The sequence below is a fragment of the Macrosteles quadrilineatus genome, unplaced genomic scaffold (genome assembly GCF_028750875.1).
Source record: "Macrosteles quadrilineatus isolate MER2022 unplaced genomic scaffold, UCM_ALF_1.0 Scaffold_8__2_contigs__length_117827958, whole genome shotgun sequence".
Taxonomy (NCBI): domain Eukaryota; kingdom Metazoa; phylum Arthropoda; class Insecta; order Hemiptera; family Cicadellidae; genus Macrosteles; species Macrosteles quadrilineatus.
The window spans coordinates 100,518,475-100,536,061 of NW_026542601.1; the positions used below are offsets into that span (position 1 = coordinate 100,518,475).

The 17,587-nt window shown below is 32.4% G+C and overlaps 1 protein-coding gene across 1 annotated transcript in view; it reads right to left on the minus strand.

The window, feature by feature from the left end:
* Positions 1 to 17,587, minus strand: part of LOC129000606 (uncharacterized) — a 44,304-nt gene that overhangs the window by 14,110 nt on the left and 12,607 nt on the right. The window contains exon 4 of the mRNA XM_054427568.1: positions 16,965 to 17,099. Within this exon, the coding sequence (XP_054283543.1) occupies positions 16,965 to 17,099 (135 nt within the window). The remainder of the gene's footprint in view (positions 1 to 16,964; positions 17,100 to 17,587) is intronic.

A 17,587-nucleotide genomic window follows, 5' to 3' on the forward strand; every position in this document is an offset into this window, starting at 1 on the left:
GTTTGAAGTCGGTTGTATTTTTTTACAAAAATAAATTATTTTATGATTTTTAGTGACTGTATAATTTTTTATATATTAATTACTTGAGGATTTTTCATAAGCAAAACTGTTTGAAACAATCAAAAGTTCCACAGAACAATCATTATTTTAAAACTGCTTGAGTCACCTGTTCAGGTTACATAATCAATGGGTATGAAAATAAACATCTTTAGATATTCCTTAAGAAAGAAAGAGTTGTCCATTACATTAGGCCTAATGGAAAACTAATTGTCTTTTCTAGATACCTTGAAATGTCAGACATCATCGTTTCCTGCAATCGGTGTACTTATACATTATAAAAAGAAATACAGTAACGTCTCAAGCCTTTTGGAACAATATGAAAGTTATTCCTCAGCCACCAGCACTAAAAAATCTCTCAAAAGTGGAAAATTGGTCGTTAACACGTATAGTACCTTTGGAAAATATTATATGAAAGATTGGTTCAGCTAAAAGTGGTGTAAGTCATGTAGGGGGTTTTGTTTGCTCAAGATATAGCCTAGTCGAAATTGCAAATCATCTTCCTCTAGGACTTTCCGAAGCAGGCATAATAGTATTGATATGTTATAGTAACTGGGTAGAGAATATTAATAAACATTCCACATCTGCAAATGAAATATGTATATGAAAGATTGGTTCAGCTAAAAGTGGTGCAAGCCATGTAGGTGGTTTTGTTTGATCAAGATATAGCCTAGTCGAAATTGCAAATCATCTTCCTCTAGGACTTTCCGAAGCAGGCATAATAGTATTGATATGATATAGTAACTGGGTAGAGAATATCAATAAGCATTCCACATCTGCAAATGCATGTTTAGTAATTAAAATATTTAACACTTTTAAGACAATTGACGATTATGCACTGTCACACATCTTAGGTCGTGTAAGGAATAATTATTGCATTTGATTTATATTTAGACCTGTTTTACGAATGCTTTGGTTTTCACAATACACATTTATTTGTCAATATCATACAGCTATTCACTGAAACATAATGTTTTTGTAAGTCAGAATATTCAATACTAAAAACAGAATTACTGTATACGCAAATCAGGTCAAACGTTAAAATACATTTTTTATAGTAACCAAAACAAAATGCATTTTTCTCAATATAATTCATTTAGGCTCCATGGCAAGAAATAGTTTATTGATCAATATCAAGCAACTGTTTCATAAAGAATTGTCTGTAGATTCATTTAAATGGTTTCAACTAACAGCTGTAGGAATGTTGTTATTATTTATTGCCTTCTCTGCAAAAATGTAAACAATCTGCACAAATGTAAACAAAATAAATGTTGAATATTTTAGGTTTTCAGAATTTTTCACCGAAACAAGTATTATACTTAAACATAATATATAAGGTACCAAATAGAAACTCTCCTGGTTATTTTGGTGGTGGAACCACACTGATCGGTAAAAGAATCACAGAGAAATTGGTGAACATACATAGAAAAAAAAAACATCGCCACAAACAAATTGAGAACCTCCTCCTTTTGTTGGTAGTGGGGAAGTCGGTTAAAAAGGGTGAATATTCCAATGAATAATTTTCTTTTGTGTGTAGCACAGTTCATAGGTAATATTTCACTACTGGATTTCTGAAATTTCGGCCAAGGGAAAAACCCTGAAACGCGGAAAGTTTCTCATAATCTCCCATCCACTTTGGATCATAGACAAAAATAAGTAAATATTGACCGTCAGCTGTGCTGCTACCACACTGTAGGTTTTGGCGCACGCCGCTGGGAGCGCTATGTAGTTACGGCGTACGCGCTACGTAACTACATGGTGCTCCCAGTGGTGTGCGCCAGAACCTATGGTAACCATGGTAACAACAGCACGGCTGACAGTCTATATTTACTTATTTTTGTCTATGATCCAAAGTGGATGGGAGATTATGAGAAACTTTCCGCGTTTCAGGGTTTTTCCCTTAGTGCTGTTGTTACCATGGTTACCATAGGTTCTGGCGCACACCACTGGGAGCACCATGTAGTTACGTAGCGCGTACGCCGTAACTACATAGCGCTCCCAGCGGCGTGCGCCAAAACCTACAGTGTGGTAGCAGCACAGCTGACGGTCAATATTTAATTATTTTTGTCTATGTTTGGATGCTGTAGTCATTCAACCAATATGGACCAGCTGTACCTAATCATTTACTTCCAATGCAATATGTATAGTTCCATGAGCCTATTATATTGTGCACTCCTAATAAATTTAGAATGTTACTTTTAGTATTTTATACCATTTTATTTTATAGTAAGATAAAGTAGTATCCTGTAGAATTCAATTAATTGTCCTTGCAGATTGGTATGTTATAAAATGTCGGTGCAATTGACTGCTTCCCACTCGGCATCACTTTGATAGGAAATTCCTATTGGCTACGATTCAGACACGGAAACATAGCGTCTTCTCATTTTTAGTCATAGCTATAACAAAAACTAAGCAATGTACGGTTTAAAATATTTAATAGTATCTTATTTTCAAATAAGTTTATTTTGGGAAGTAAATATTGTTCAATGTCTATTTCTCGGTAGTGTGAACAAAGTCAAAGTCTTTGGTCAACAATATCACGTTGAAATTCAATTTCGTGAGGATAAACAATTCTTTAAGGTTTATAGAGATAGAATATTTTTCTAATTGATATTCTAAAATAATTCACTTCTAGCTGTAAATTGTAAGATTTTCCACTACATCTTGTGCCACCTGGTAGGTCCAGACTTGGTAGGTTACGCTGCAACTCGTCGTGTGCTAAATGCAGCGTTCCGGCAACTTTCCAGGTCCGCTTGATCCTTCATAAACTGTCTGAGAGAACGAGCGGTTTTATACGTAACACACACATTAACTGCTTTGCTTTTATACGTTCTGTCACAATTAGAATATTCAATGTAAGTGCTAATGTTAGTCTATATTGTCTGTGAGAACTATGTTACTATATGTAACACTTACATAAACTGTTTTATAAGACGTTTCGAATTTAGAAGAACAATGTTAACTGTTCATGCTAGCTTATGTTGTATGCGAGAGCAATATTATTATGTGTACTGTAGCATGACTTAATTTATTTGATATGTTCTGTTACACTATTGGAAGATCACAGGTAACTGTCAATGTTAGCCTATTGTGTTATCCACGCGCTGTACAATACTCACATGTAGAAAAAATGACAGTTAACAGAGTTTTACCGTAAATTTGTTGTTATATTGGTGTCATAGTCTTCACGACAAGACTTTGGCCTGGGTTCGATACTACATAGTGTTTGGCAATATATAAAAAAGAGAATAATTATTTTTCTTTTAATAACATTGTAAATTGTATGTGTAGGAAATAAAATTTTGAAAATAAACATAACACAGTTGGATTAACTTTTATTATATTTGCATTTAATTAAAATTTTGTGTATTTGGCAAGTGAGTTATTTTAGGAGGATTCGAATTAACTCTAGAGCTTTTTCTATGAAGGGGAGTAGTTCTTTCGTAAGTTGGCTGAAGAGTGAGAACTTCTATAATGGATTCTCTAAAAAATAGAAAAGTGAAGAGAAGTCCCCACTCCCAAATTTTGAAAATGTGTCCTTACAAACAAGATGATTAAGCTTAAAAATTACCTTTTTATCAACAAATAATAAATTTTTTGTAAGTCCCACCTTCACATACTAGGAAACTATAGGTTCTAGCCCAGAACGGGTTTAAACATTACTTGAAGCTAGCCTTAGAGGGTTGTGACATTATCACATTGATACCCATTGGTGATTGGCGGGATTTGAACCAATCATCACGGACCGAAGTGTAGCACTCTACTACTAGACCAGCCTACTCCCTAAACGCGATGCAGTAAAAATACTATAGCTACAGTACCTGTAAAATGGAAAGTTACTAGAATACAGGAAAAAAAAATCATTAGGCCCTCTCTTTAAAATAACCTACTTAAATTGTTTAGCCACTTTCAGATGTTTTAGTTTTTACTCAGCTTAAAAAAAATTTCGGACGCATTTATTCCTCGTAATGTTAAAAACATCACACTTTCAATTATTTAAGTGGGTTGTAGATCTTAATGGCACAAAAGTTCCATAGCTATGCGGGATAGCTATGCGTTTCAGCGATAGTAAGGTCAGTGTCTGGACAGAATTCAGAGCGCGTGCAACAATGTTTGGCCTAGTAATGACGCGAAAGTCTAAATGCACTTCGCGGCAACGTGCCAGTCCTATTTATGTCCAGTCAAATCCCACTAATGCAAGCAGTGGCCGAATTGCAAGATTCGTTTGTCGAAAGTATTTCGAAGTGACTTGATTAAAACGTGTGTTTATTAACTGTCAAAAGGTGTCATTGTAGCTTTAGCCAGCGAGCACATGTGTTCGCTGGCTTTAGCAGATATTCCAAAAAGGGAGGAAGCCATCACCTCAACCTAGATCAACATCACATAAGACCAATAGATGGAGCATGTTAGCCGCGACGTGAAGCCAGTGTTTTTCACTAATCTTTACTAAGATGGCGGCTGCCGGCTGTGATGAGCTCTAAGTGGGCGCAACTAATTAGATGTTAGTTTATATCAATGATATCCGCGATAATACGCCTTTTTACTATAAATATTTCTATTACTAACACAATGGCATTCAAAATACGCTTTTAATTTGTTTTCTTGCGTTTACCGTTTCTTAAAAAAATTAGTTTACATAATTAACAACAAAATCTTTTTGGGCGAAAGAAAAATTCTGTAAAGCTACAAATTAATTTATAATATTTGTATCTATATCGTATTAAAGTTTGATAAAGTTCTGGCGTTTGGTTTACAATGTATGAATTTTCAAAGTCTCAAGATAGTTTCTGAAACACTTTATACAACTCTCCTTTATATTCTGACTTTCATATTAATTTTTGTGAAAGAGCTAAAGCATATTAATTTTTTGGGCAATACAAAAAATAAAACGAAGAACATTTATATATGTACTCCGTGTTTTTCTTATTAGTTTAGTAACTTTTCTGTATAGCTCCAAACTTGAGTATCTCTAAACTGTATTACAGTACAAGTGAGGTTGCAGGCAGAATCAACGTGCCCGCATGAAGCAACGTGGCGCGGCGGGTAGCCCCTATATTACAATTTAAATTACAACCAAACTATACCAGCTAAAAATAAAAAAAAACATTATCCAAAAGATTCAACTCTTTAGCTACAAAACCCGTTTTTTAACTTACCCGACCGAAAAATAAAAAAAGTAGTAGCCGACGAACTTTTTCATGTCATATTTTAAAACTCATTTGAAAGTACCTACTTTATATGAATATTTAAATAAGAAAATACTAACTTTTAAGCTTTTAATTAAAACCAATAGTGTCATAGACTTATTGACTTCACTTATACGAATTTTAAACCATATAACTTAAGTCTAAGTAGGCTAAATGTCGAGTTTTTTTAAAGCCGAACTTTGAGTTTTGGTGCCGTTTTCATCGACATCCGGCGCTTCTAACCTACAGTAAGATGGCGGACCTGGCTTCACCTGCTTTAATGTTAGTTAGATAGGCGTGCTCCATCTATTGGTCTTATGTGATAGTTGATCTAGACCCATGACCGATTTAATTTTTTATCTTGATGCCCCAAGAGGTCATAAACATTATTTTTAAATTTTCATATATTTAAATACAGTGTGTACGACTGTGGACGCACAACTCTAGTTATTTTGGTCAGATTTTGATGAAATTGTGCTTTAAGATGTATTGCTAGATAAACTTAAATGCGTTTGTAAACCAGCAAGATCGGGTCATAAAACCGGGTGTTATAAGGGTTAAAAGTTTTCAAAAATAGTTTTTTTTTTAATTTTGCCCATTAAAAACGTAAATTCCAAATTTGTACATGACCATCGTGTAAAGCTCGGTCATAAGAATCGGATGTTATAGAGATTTAAAGTTTTCAAAAATTGTTTTAATTTTATTTACCCTTTAAAAATGGAAATTTCATTTTTTAATATGAACATCGTGTAAAGCTTAAAGAAACAAATACATTTATGCATTAAAGAGTTATTGTTTGTTATATTAAAGGTTACGGAGAAAAAAAATTTACGTTCCCAATTCCCATGCTACAGTATTCTTATGGAGAAATATTAAACTGTTTGACTATGGATATATTTTGATCAAATTTGGCAAATTTATTAATTTAATCCTGTACATTTGCTGTACATTGAAATTTCATAAAAATTCCCTTTATTGTAGCTGCAAACCTACTGTATGTGCTTGTTAAATATAATGTTATCTGAATGAGGAATTAATATGACTTGTTTATTGAAATATTTTAGAAAAAATCCAATCCAACAAATATAATTCGTTTAGTCTGCAGCTTTGATGGGACAGGGGTATTTTAATAACTATTTAAGTATATGGTGGGATAAATATGTGAAGTGCACTGTGTTGCCAGGACCTATAAAATATTTTATCTCAAAATGAAAAAAAAAAAAAAATACAACCAACACGTCTTGAAAGAATATGACTAATGTCCCCATTCCAAATTATAATGAAAGATCGCAAAGCCTTTGATTGGTATAAAATTCAAAGTGAAATCCATCCCAAAACTGTCGAAACCAATTAATGTTTAAACCAGCGTTATGCAACGAGACTGATGTTATGTTCGCTATCCAATGTAGCCCGGTTATAGAGGAATGGGGGAAAACTCTTAAAGAGGAATAATTCTGGAAAAACCTAATTAAAGAGAAGAATCAACAACTTTCAAATTCCATTGTCACCCATGACGACTATAACACTATAATCATAGATGAGTATATTATTTCGTCTATGCTATAATCATCAATGTTCACTCTCGTATAATGTGTCATGTTGCTTTTTATAGTTTTACATCATCGAGAGTTGACAATTAAAAATTTAAGTCTTGTTCTTTTTTTATATTAATGTTTTTTATCATTCTTCTCATAATATTACAGTCACCTCCAGAATCTCATAACCAGAAAATCCCGCATATTTTAGTCAAAGTGGTGTCTTGCAGATAGGAATTCGAAAAGAAACTTTTGCCTGATGGGATGCGTTTTAGACTTTAGCCAAGTAGGAGCTTTACCGAAAAATAACACAATGTTTTGCTCTCAAGTCAATTAATTTCTATCTTATGATCATATTCCGTCTATTACAGCAGATAGGCTCCTGAACAAAAAATATTAAGTTCAAAAAGGATATATAGCATACAAGTTATTAAGAACTGTGAGCCGTGTGTATTCTTACCACTTGGAAACATTAAATGTGCCTTATTTAATACTCTTTTTTAAGACTTGAGTCCAGGGCCATTTAAAGTTACTAAATAACCAGATTCATGTGTATAAAACGGAGTACAAACATTGATTTAACTGCAAACTAATTCTTTAAATTTTTTTATTTAAAAACGTTTATGCAGTATGTGTTTATAATTTGATCAAACGTTAAATAAACTAGCTACTTTTTATTGCGTCAAAATGATTTCAATTTCCATTTACCTATTAATAACTAATGTGTAGGGGAAAACAAGAAATAGTTTTAAAGAAACTAGCTTAACCTCTGTAATATCAAATAAGTGCATATGTATTTATTTCGTATGTCACGAAGGAAATATTGTATATTTCATAACTAGGACCGAAAGTCCGGCATTTCCGGCAAAAATAAAAAGTAGAAATAAAAAGTAAGAAAATAAGTAGAGGTAAAAATAAAAGTGTTTTGAAGTAGTGGCATTTTCCGGCACGCGCTCAAGTTTGCCTCACACAGGAAACCACAATTTCACGTGCGAGGCAAAGCTGGGGACGGGAATAATTGAGAAAGTGCTGGAAAATAACTTTCGGTACGAGTTATGAACGTAATTTTCATCACGACGTAAAAATACACAACACAGAATAACAGGCCTTTAGTAATATTACAACTATTTTATTTCCCAATTAATTTGTTTAAACAACAAGATAAAATAAAATCTTCTAAAAGGAAAGCTACATATATTTTAGATAATTTTTAAAACATAAAATAATAGAAAATACTCAAGAAATATTATAGTTGTATAGTATATGGTTGTAAAAAAGATGAACTATTGTACCATCGTTGTATGTATTTATTGAGAAATACTACATATATTTTTAAATAAAAGAATAAAACAACTTTTAGCAATAAATACTGCTGATTCAAATCATTAAATTAAACCGCAACAAAACACTAGCGCGCGTAATGAGTAAACTGAGAACTAATCGGGAATGAGGGAAAGTAAATTTAGAGCGAGGGAAAATCAGCTGATCGATTTTCCCTCGCCCTAAATTAGAGTTTGGGAAACAATTTTTTAAGTCAGCTGTTATCGAAAATTGTTACTTTCGTTACGGAGTGATGAAAATTTATATTCATTCAGCTATTCAATATTCAATTTAAATATTCTCTTAATTGAATTCGACTAATTTTAAACTTATAATTTGAACGGAAAAACGAGAGTCTGTTCAAATTATAAGTTTATTATTATTTTATCAAGTTGTCATAAGTCAGTGCCAACATTACACGAGGGAATTTCCCCGCGGAGCGACGTGGGTTGGCAGCACTGGCCTCGTGTGCATATAATTGCAACAACCTTGACGTTGACCTATACACGCGCCAAATAGCGATGCAACTTTGTACTTGACTATTTCACACTAACCTCTCACTCGCCTTGATTATTCTCAATTATCAGTTATGAAATAGGATTGTTAATAATGAACTAATATTCCCAACAAGCATAAGCAATAAAGCAAATTTATTTGCTTTAAAAATACTTTTTATCAAACTTTCATTTTCTGTTGTAAGTTTGATTGTATGCAGCGTCGTTCACTATAGAGCTATTTATTTTCTGAATTTAATTGGGTTGTTAGAACTAGTTGAATTGAATTAAGTTTTTCACATTTCATAGGTTGTTACTTGTCTAGAATTTTCTTGTCTAATTCAATTGGCTAGTAGTTGAACATTGGATTCAGTTTGGTTGATATTTGTATTCAATTGCATTTTATGAGTTTTAAATGTTCATCTACAAATTAAATACTTCAGTAAAATCATCAATTTTCTTCATACGAGAATAATATTCTGGTCTAAAAAGGCTTCCTATCACCAAGTTAATAATTAATAAAAATTTATTTGGGGAAACCCAATTTAAGTTTGTTTTTTAAAAACAAATTACTTATGGATTTGTTGCAATTTGTCAACTATGATAGATTACACGTTTAGGCTGTTCGTTCAATTAAGGCTGTTCCTAGGAAGCTAAACCGTCAAAATATACTTACGAAGTCTGTTCTTGACAAAATCGCTGGAATAAAACTAAATCTTCGAGATTTAACTGTACGACAATAAAAACTATGTCATCTTTGTGCATTCACGAAAAAAATAAGCTACATTGGCTTTTTATAATCCTGTTCTAAAATATTTTAGTTGAGTCTGTTTTGATGCATGAATTTTAAAGTAAATTAAGTAGGGATTTAAACAAGTAATTCAATTAAATACAACATTTCTTTGGAAACAATTGGAATTATTTAACCTTTTTACATTTGAAGGGATGAGAAAGCTAACTGATTGTGTTTTATGATATTTAACATAAAAGATTTTGGTACCAAAAACATTCTGTGGTGTTTTAGTTGGAATCATTTGACTATGTAAAGTACTGGAATTGGTATTTTTTAGATGAAGTAGAAAATTAATGAATTCTAATTCTAATAATATTCTAAATACTGGTAATACGTTTTTTAGAAAATTTCCCTGTAAGGAAGAAGCTATTACCTTAGGCGACACTGAAAGATTCAGAATCGGGGCCGATTGAATTGTTCATTTTGATGTTCATAGAGGTAAAAAGCATTATTTGTTTAAAGTTTGAAATATGTATGCTGTGTCCGTGAAAAATAAGTTCGCGAACCAGCAAGACCATGGGAACGAGGTGATATGGGGGTTTGACGCTTATACAAAATTGGATTCTTTACACTTAAAACATGAAAATACTAAACCTTCATTGCAGCCATCGTGTAGAGATAAAAAAGAAATGATTTAATACAGTGAAACATTGTTGTACTAAATGTTTAGGAGAAAATAAAAAACCGTGCATTTAAAATCCCCATGTTATTTTTATTGAGGAAAAGAAAACTGTTGTAGTTCGTTTGATAAAGGATATATTTTGATAACAATTCGCATATGTATTTATTCATCCCATACTATTATTATTCTATCAATATCTTCCTTTAATTTCCCCGTAGCAGCAACCTTAAGTACATTACTCATTAAATCCATGTGTTTTAAATGGGAAATACATATTCTTTTTATTTTGTATCATGTCTTTCTACGCCAGTGGTATTTATTAAAGTTTTTTTTTCACGGGACCGTCCAAACTCTTATAATTAATAAATATGACTTGTTTATGGAAATATTTTACTTAAAATACAATCAGACGAATTGAAATTCGCTTGGTCTGCAGGTTTGCTGCTGCGTGGGTATTTTAATAAATCAGTGTTGAATTTTGATCTGTTGAGGAGAGCTAAATATACAAAGCAATGCAAGGAATAAGATTCTGCAACAAGAACTTAAATGCACGAGATCCCTAAACAATCCACATGGAGATTAAACAGTACGAATGGTGACATAAACATTTGCATAAATAATGAACAGAAACAACACGATTTCCACCATTTGAACTACCTTAATGTTCCTCATAAAGGGAAATATCTCCGTCTACTTATCCCAAGTGCCTTGACCCCTGACTTTGCGTTTAATGACAACCGGTCCCACGACTTAATTGCAGAATTAGCAATGTTGAAGTCGTATTGGCACTCGGGGCGAGTACTGGTGATAACATTGTACAGGGGACCCATTAATAGAACAGTTTACGTTGTGGTCAGAGCGTTGCAAGCGCTCTTTACTACTAGATTATCTGAAGGACAAGGACACCAGCATCATATTGTGAGTACTTTGTAGCTCGTGGAGCAGACGTGGCCGTCGTAACCATTCTCGGCTTACAACAGTCATAGGAGAATGTGCATGAGGCGAGTACAAGCACAAATAGCGAGCGAAGAACTTCACCACTTGGGACACAAAGGCCCAAAACAGATAAGGGTGAATGTTGAATTAAAACGTTAAAATACTTAAACTACGAATATTGAAGGCACATTTTAAATTTGTTCCGCACAGCAGAGTGATGACGACAAATTATATTAAGTACAAACACAAATATAAACTACTTAGGGGCTTTAACACTCCCTTTGTAAATTGACAGGAATGGAACGGGATCCTAGTTCAGGGTGAAAACATTTACCATATTTGTGAATAGTTGTAAAATGACAGTATATAATACTATAGATAGCATAGTAGGGTGAGATTGGATTGGAAATGGACTTTGCAGTCCAACCACCTTGACCGTTTTCATGGATGTTTTTCAATTTTATTAAATAAGCTGGGATTTAAAAGTTGTAGTTTTATAAACGAAAGATCCTTAGGTAGAATAAGAATTAGGTAGAGAAGAAGAAGGTAATCAAGATAGAACCAATCAGAAGGAGACAATGTTTCTCTTGTTTGTAGTTTGAACCTAGATTAAAAAAAGTATAAGTGACGTTACGCATTTGACTGCCAGCCATTTAAAAGGTATGCATCCTGAGTTGTTGGCCAGAGTGGAAACCAATCTTTTGTTGTGGATGCCAACCACGTTGGAAAATCTTTATTTCTACATTTGAGGGAACAAGTACTAAACAACAAATAAGTTTAAAAAATTTAAAAGAACTTGCTATAAACTGTTGACGATCTCATTTAAGTACAGCAAGAACGAACAATTACTTTTGGATCAATTCTTTTACTTATGTAATAGAACAAAGAGAATGAATAAACCTAAAACGTAGGGATTTGCTTTGTTTTCATTTTTCAAATGCCGTTTGATGAATGCTGCTGCAGTGCTGATTGAGAGGAATACAACATATTACTTGTAAAATAAACCAGGGCTCCCACTTTGTATAATGCCATGCTATGCCAATGAGTATAAATAAAAATAAGTGAAATAAAGGTTATTAGGACATGTTTAACGTTCAATAGTCTTCTTAAGCTGGAGATTAAGAGAATTGTTCTTAAAAGTCCACGTTTACACCCCTTGAAGTACGATTAAGGCTAATAGTCTATTGACTACGTTTGATCTAATTTCAAATCCACTTTAAACAAAGGTCTTCGAAGATGTCACCTCTCGGTATCTTTGTCAGCCATCCAAATCCAACTTCGCTATACAAATCTTCACCTAATCTTACGAAAGGTTAAGACACAATGAAAAGAGCAGATGCGCTTCGGCCAAAAGGACAAAATTAACATCGGGGCGATTACAGTTAAATACGAGGTGCACAAATTCTTGCGGAACACTTCGTGTTGTGTGTCACTGAGATATTTCGAGCCAAGACAAACTTGAACATTATTGCTTGAGTCTTCGCCAGCTGCAAGTGACATTGTAAACTGCTTGCAGATTTAATCTATTATGGGAATATACATTGTCTACTTAATCAATCACATATACTATAAAAATCACTACGTGGCTGTAATTATCTAGGCAAGGATGCTAGTTTAGAAGTAAGTTTGGTAATGAGATCCACGTCTGATGAAAAACTATCCCCAGAAACACAATGTCTACTTGCGCAATTTTACTGAAAGAACCAATTAACATAAGCTTTTGACATTATATTCTTGACAATTTTGGTCTTAGAATGGATTTAAGTTATTTGATTCCATTACTAGTAGAGATGACACTGACCGCTGTAGCCTATGAATGAATAATGTAACGTAAAACATTACACCGAAAATCGTTTACTTTTAGTTAAATAAAATCTAAAAGAATCAACCAATGAGTCTAGCTGTGATTGGGACCTTTAATCCGTTGATAGTGAACAAAGTAAAATAGTTTTACTAAACAGTCCCAGCTGTACCTTGGAAGTATTCACTTGCAGCATCTCCCTTCTCGCTATCTCAGTTACCGATAGCTCTTAAATAGCTTCAGCAATCTCCGTATTAAGTCTTGAGTTATCTTTAGTTGCTAGTCTAGACAGTTTGTGTCAAAATGAAGTAGAAACGTGCAAAGTGCAAAGAGGTAGTAGAAACGTACAAAGTGCAAAGAGGTAGATGCACTGAGAACTCACCGCTCGTTAAAGTTTATAGGCCTGCATCTAACTTCGATCCTCTTTACTCTTTATCCAGTTTATTGCGAAACATTTTCTATATGTTTTACGACTTTGGCATTAAATTCTAAACGAAGTATTGCAGAAAGTATTTTAAACCTGTCTAGGTGCAATAAATTAACTCGCAATGTCTGCAACAGCACTGTAACTGTCAATGTGCTAGAAAGCACTGTAGTATTTTTCAACTTTTAGCACCACAGCTTTAGAACTCGTTACGATCCTCTTCTAGGTTTTAGGTTCACTAGTCAGTATATGCAGGCTATATAATTTCTTAGGTCTTTCAAAGTACAAAGTATTTGATTACGCGTGCCATTTTTCTGATTACGTAAAGTGTACTTTTTACAAATTTGATTTGCTCAATTTTGGTTCCCCGTGCTTGCAATGTTTGATAAATGCTTCAAAGCGATTGATTGAGGGGGGTAAGGGGGTGAGAAAAAGATGTTTGGAACGTTTCCCTTCGTAAGGTAGATTTTCATAAAGTCTTCGTGGTAAAAGCTAGATCCAATATTTCGGTAGCTTGGTGGACCAATATTTTTTCTTTATTCTTTCTTCTTTATTTCTTTCTTTTTTCTTTCTTTCTTCTACATTAGGAGTTGGTTTGAGTGCAAGTCTCTTTTAATAATTATGAGTCTACAAAAAAAAAAACTCAAAAACCAGTAGTTAATTCGTTTGGTTGGTTTTATTGACACACAACTTTTGTTAGTAACTTCCATAACCATCCATTTAAATCCTTCACGAAGAGTCGAATCTTCTCAGCTTCTCATCCTAGGGTTTCAAATCTTCTTCTTCGTGTCTTGTTTTCATCTTCCCCATAAACAATTACGATTTGATGACTTCATAAAGATGGAAATTTTCAGTTGCTCACTGAACTTTTGAGTGATAGTCAGCAATATTCACTTTAGTTTAGGTAAACAAAGTATCATGTGGGGCTTCGAAATAGAGAACGATCTATTTTAAATCCTTGTAAAACTTTAATCTCATGATCTGTTTTTCTGCTTATATTGCAGCTACTCAAATGTTAGTTTGACGCTTGCCTTGTTATAATTTCTGTATTCCTATTATCTGTAAAGTGGATCCAACAGATCAAGGCCATTGGATGGGGGAAATGCAAATACGAATTCCATAGATTCTTGATAAAACATTGTCGTCTACAATTTCACTTATTAATTTTGAAACATTAATTATAAAAAAATCATACAATTCAAGTGTGTAAATACACACTTCTTGTTCTGCATACAATTTTATAAATGTATACACATTATTTTACTTCATTTTACTTAATAATTGCAGTACTGTAATAGTTTTGATGTAAAAAAAGTACTCAAAAATGAAATATTTAACGATTTATAAAGTTAATATTGCTGTTCAAATAAAACTGTTTGGTGTGAAGCAAACTTTGCAGTTCTTCCATAATTTCTTTTTCTTTCAATTTTCCTATTTCGTGTTTCTTGATAGACAATGCTTGATAAATTTTCTAAATCTTTACAGATCATTCATACGGATTCAAAACAATCGGGTGATATCTAAACATCTTCAACATGTTTAACCTAAATTAACCTTTAAATAATTAAATTGATATTCCCCAAGTATATACTTGGTTTAAACATAATAGTTGTTAGTTTTATTCTTCCAATGTCTTCTTTGTAGCATGTTCCAGACGGGAAGAAATTAAATTTAGATAATGTTCCTTATGTTCCTTATCTTTTTTTGCTGAGATCTTGAGCCGTTGGTATAGTTGTTGTAGAACAGAAAGTTGTTGTTGATTTTTAATCTTGCAACATTACGTTTTTGTGAATATTTCAAACGATCAATCATATAAGTATGAAGTAGAAAATGGTCTATTACGTGTTAAAGGGCACACTACTAAGATAAGCACGCAGACATAGTTAAGAAAACGAATAAAGAGTATAATCACTCCTGGCTTAAGACAAAAATAGAGTAACGTTAGGCAAAATCCAAAAATATTATCAAATCTTATACAATTTTTCATTGTATTATTAGTTTTGCTATTGACTTTTGTATGCTGAAGTTCTATTAATTGTCAAAGATATAGCATTAGCAATTACAAAAATATCTGAATTGCAAAAGATTTATCTTAGCAAAAAAAATACATATTGTAATTGGAAAACTACTTTGTATAATATAGTTGGTCCAAACGTGTCTTTCAGGTTATTACTTTGAGGGGCCATTTAAATGGGCGCAGTTAATATTTGGTTAAAAATTCTTCTCCTTTTTGCTCCAAACATTTGTCAAATGATCATTCCTCTCCTCCTCCAATGTTTTGATTCTTGGTGGGTTTCTTCTTATATTCAGGTAGCATTTGCAAAACATCTTAAATTGATTGATATAATAGATTTTTTTTTAAATGCAATTTTGTTAATATTGAAAAATAAACATAATTAATTCCGTTAGTTGTTTTTCCAAAAATAAACTTCCAACAGCAGTCTTTAATTGATTTAAATTGCATCCAATGTAGATGAGAATGTTTTTATTACCTGTAAGAATGCTATGACTGACTTTAAATTCGATTGAAATACATGAAATTCCTCTTTAAATTAAACTTTCACCCAATTTTGATATTTCAATAATTTTAAAAGAAGTTTCAGAGTTTTAACTGACATTCAGCTAGGTCCTGTTAATGCAAAAATTTTTTGATGTTTATACATTTCTCCATAGATGTTAATTTTAATCTGAAGATCCTATAGTATGAATCTACAGTTGATTTCCATATCTCAATCTTCTTAAATGCGTCTTCTTCTTCAATGTCATAATATTTTCACCAGAAGATCCTACAGTATGAAGTAACAGTTCATTTCCGTGTCTTAATCTTCTTAAATTCTTCTTCTTCTTCAGTTTCATAACAATTCTTCAATCTGAGGATTTATATTATTTGAAATAAGACAAATATATCTGATTAATTAGTCTTGATTAAATGACCATTAATGTTACTATTATAATCCCATGTCTTCTTGTTTCTTGAAGCAAATATAGAACATTTATTTATATCCGTGTATTCTTGAGATTGCTTAAATATTTTAAATTATAGATATTAGCTCTTAGGTTAAAAAGCAGAACTGATAGTAATGTTAAAAGATATAAATCATAAGAAATAATATACAAGTTAAATATATTTATCACTAAAATAACATCGGAAATATTATATTGATTTAAAAAATCCTCAGATACTTTATTGAAATAAAACTTTAAACTTTTGGAGACGTGAAATGTAATCCCTAGAACAAAGAAATATGTTTTAGCCTTTTTTTGGTAAAATAAGTTCTCGTAGACAAAGATACATTATGCAAAACAAATAAGCTTTAGACGCATTGTCATGTATTCGATACAAAACAATGACTTATACACACAATAATACCAATAATAATAACAACTAAAACAAAGTTTATGTTTATAAACACATAATAAAAACAGTGTATGCACCTATTATTTGTTTTCCACTCACGCAACTGGATATAATTTGTTAATATTACTATTGTTTATGTGGATACACATATAAATAATATACCAGTATTAAAGAAAGTCTGGTCTAAACTATTGATTTATACAACATTCCTTTCTTACCCTTTTTGAAAAATTTGTTCCCTAAACATAGGATCACATTATTTAAGCAGAAATCCTTTTGAATCAGCTTCTTCGAAGTGTTATTTTTTAAGTACAGAACACATATTTTGAATTACAAATTTAGTTGGTATATGTATTTTCTTTTATAAGTTAGTCAACGTATTTTTCTTTATATTTTTAAGTAAACAACAAACAAAGCCACAACAATAATGGCACTTACCCATTTTCATGCGAAGGAAAACGGCGTCAGCATTAGGAGTGACCTCAGTGAGGATTATTATGAGAAGAGGTATGGTGCTGTCGGGCATCATGCACATCTCTAGGAGTCGTGGGATTGAATGCAACATTTCAGTTGCTGGAAAAGAAACATGTGGTCAAAGATATACGTAATGATGCACAGCAGTATGGTGTTTTATAGAAGACCTTCTTACTTCATTGAGATTGCCCAGCGCTTATCCAATATGGCTTCCCAGCTGCTGAAAAAGAAACATTCAACCAAAGGCATAATAGTTTGCAGATTTTCTATAAATCATAGATTTAGTCAAAGATGTAAAGATATATAAAAAAGAGACTTCTAAAGAAAATCCTTTTACTTTCTTAAAACTCTCACTGGTATTTTACTAATGTAATTAAATTGGGATTGAATGCCACATATGTTGCTGGAAAAATGCATATTAAGTCATAGGGTAAGGTTTCTTGCAAAATAGTCATTCAATTTACAAAATGACTCTAAGATGTAATTATTGTGATTAAGCTTGATATCAAAGTAACGTGAAAGAAGTCCGGCTATATGTGGCTGAAAATTAACTCATTTCTACTTATAAAAAAGATAAGAGTGTCTGA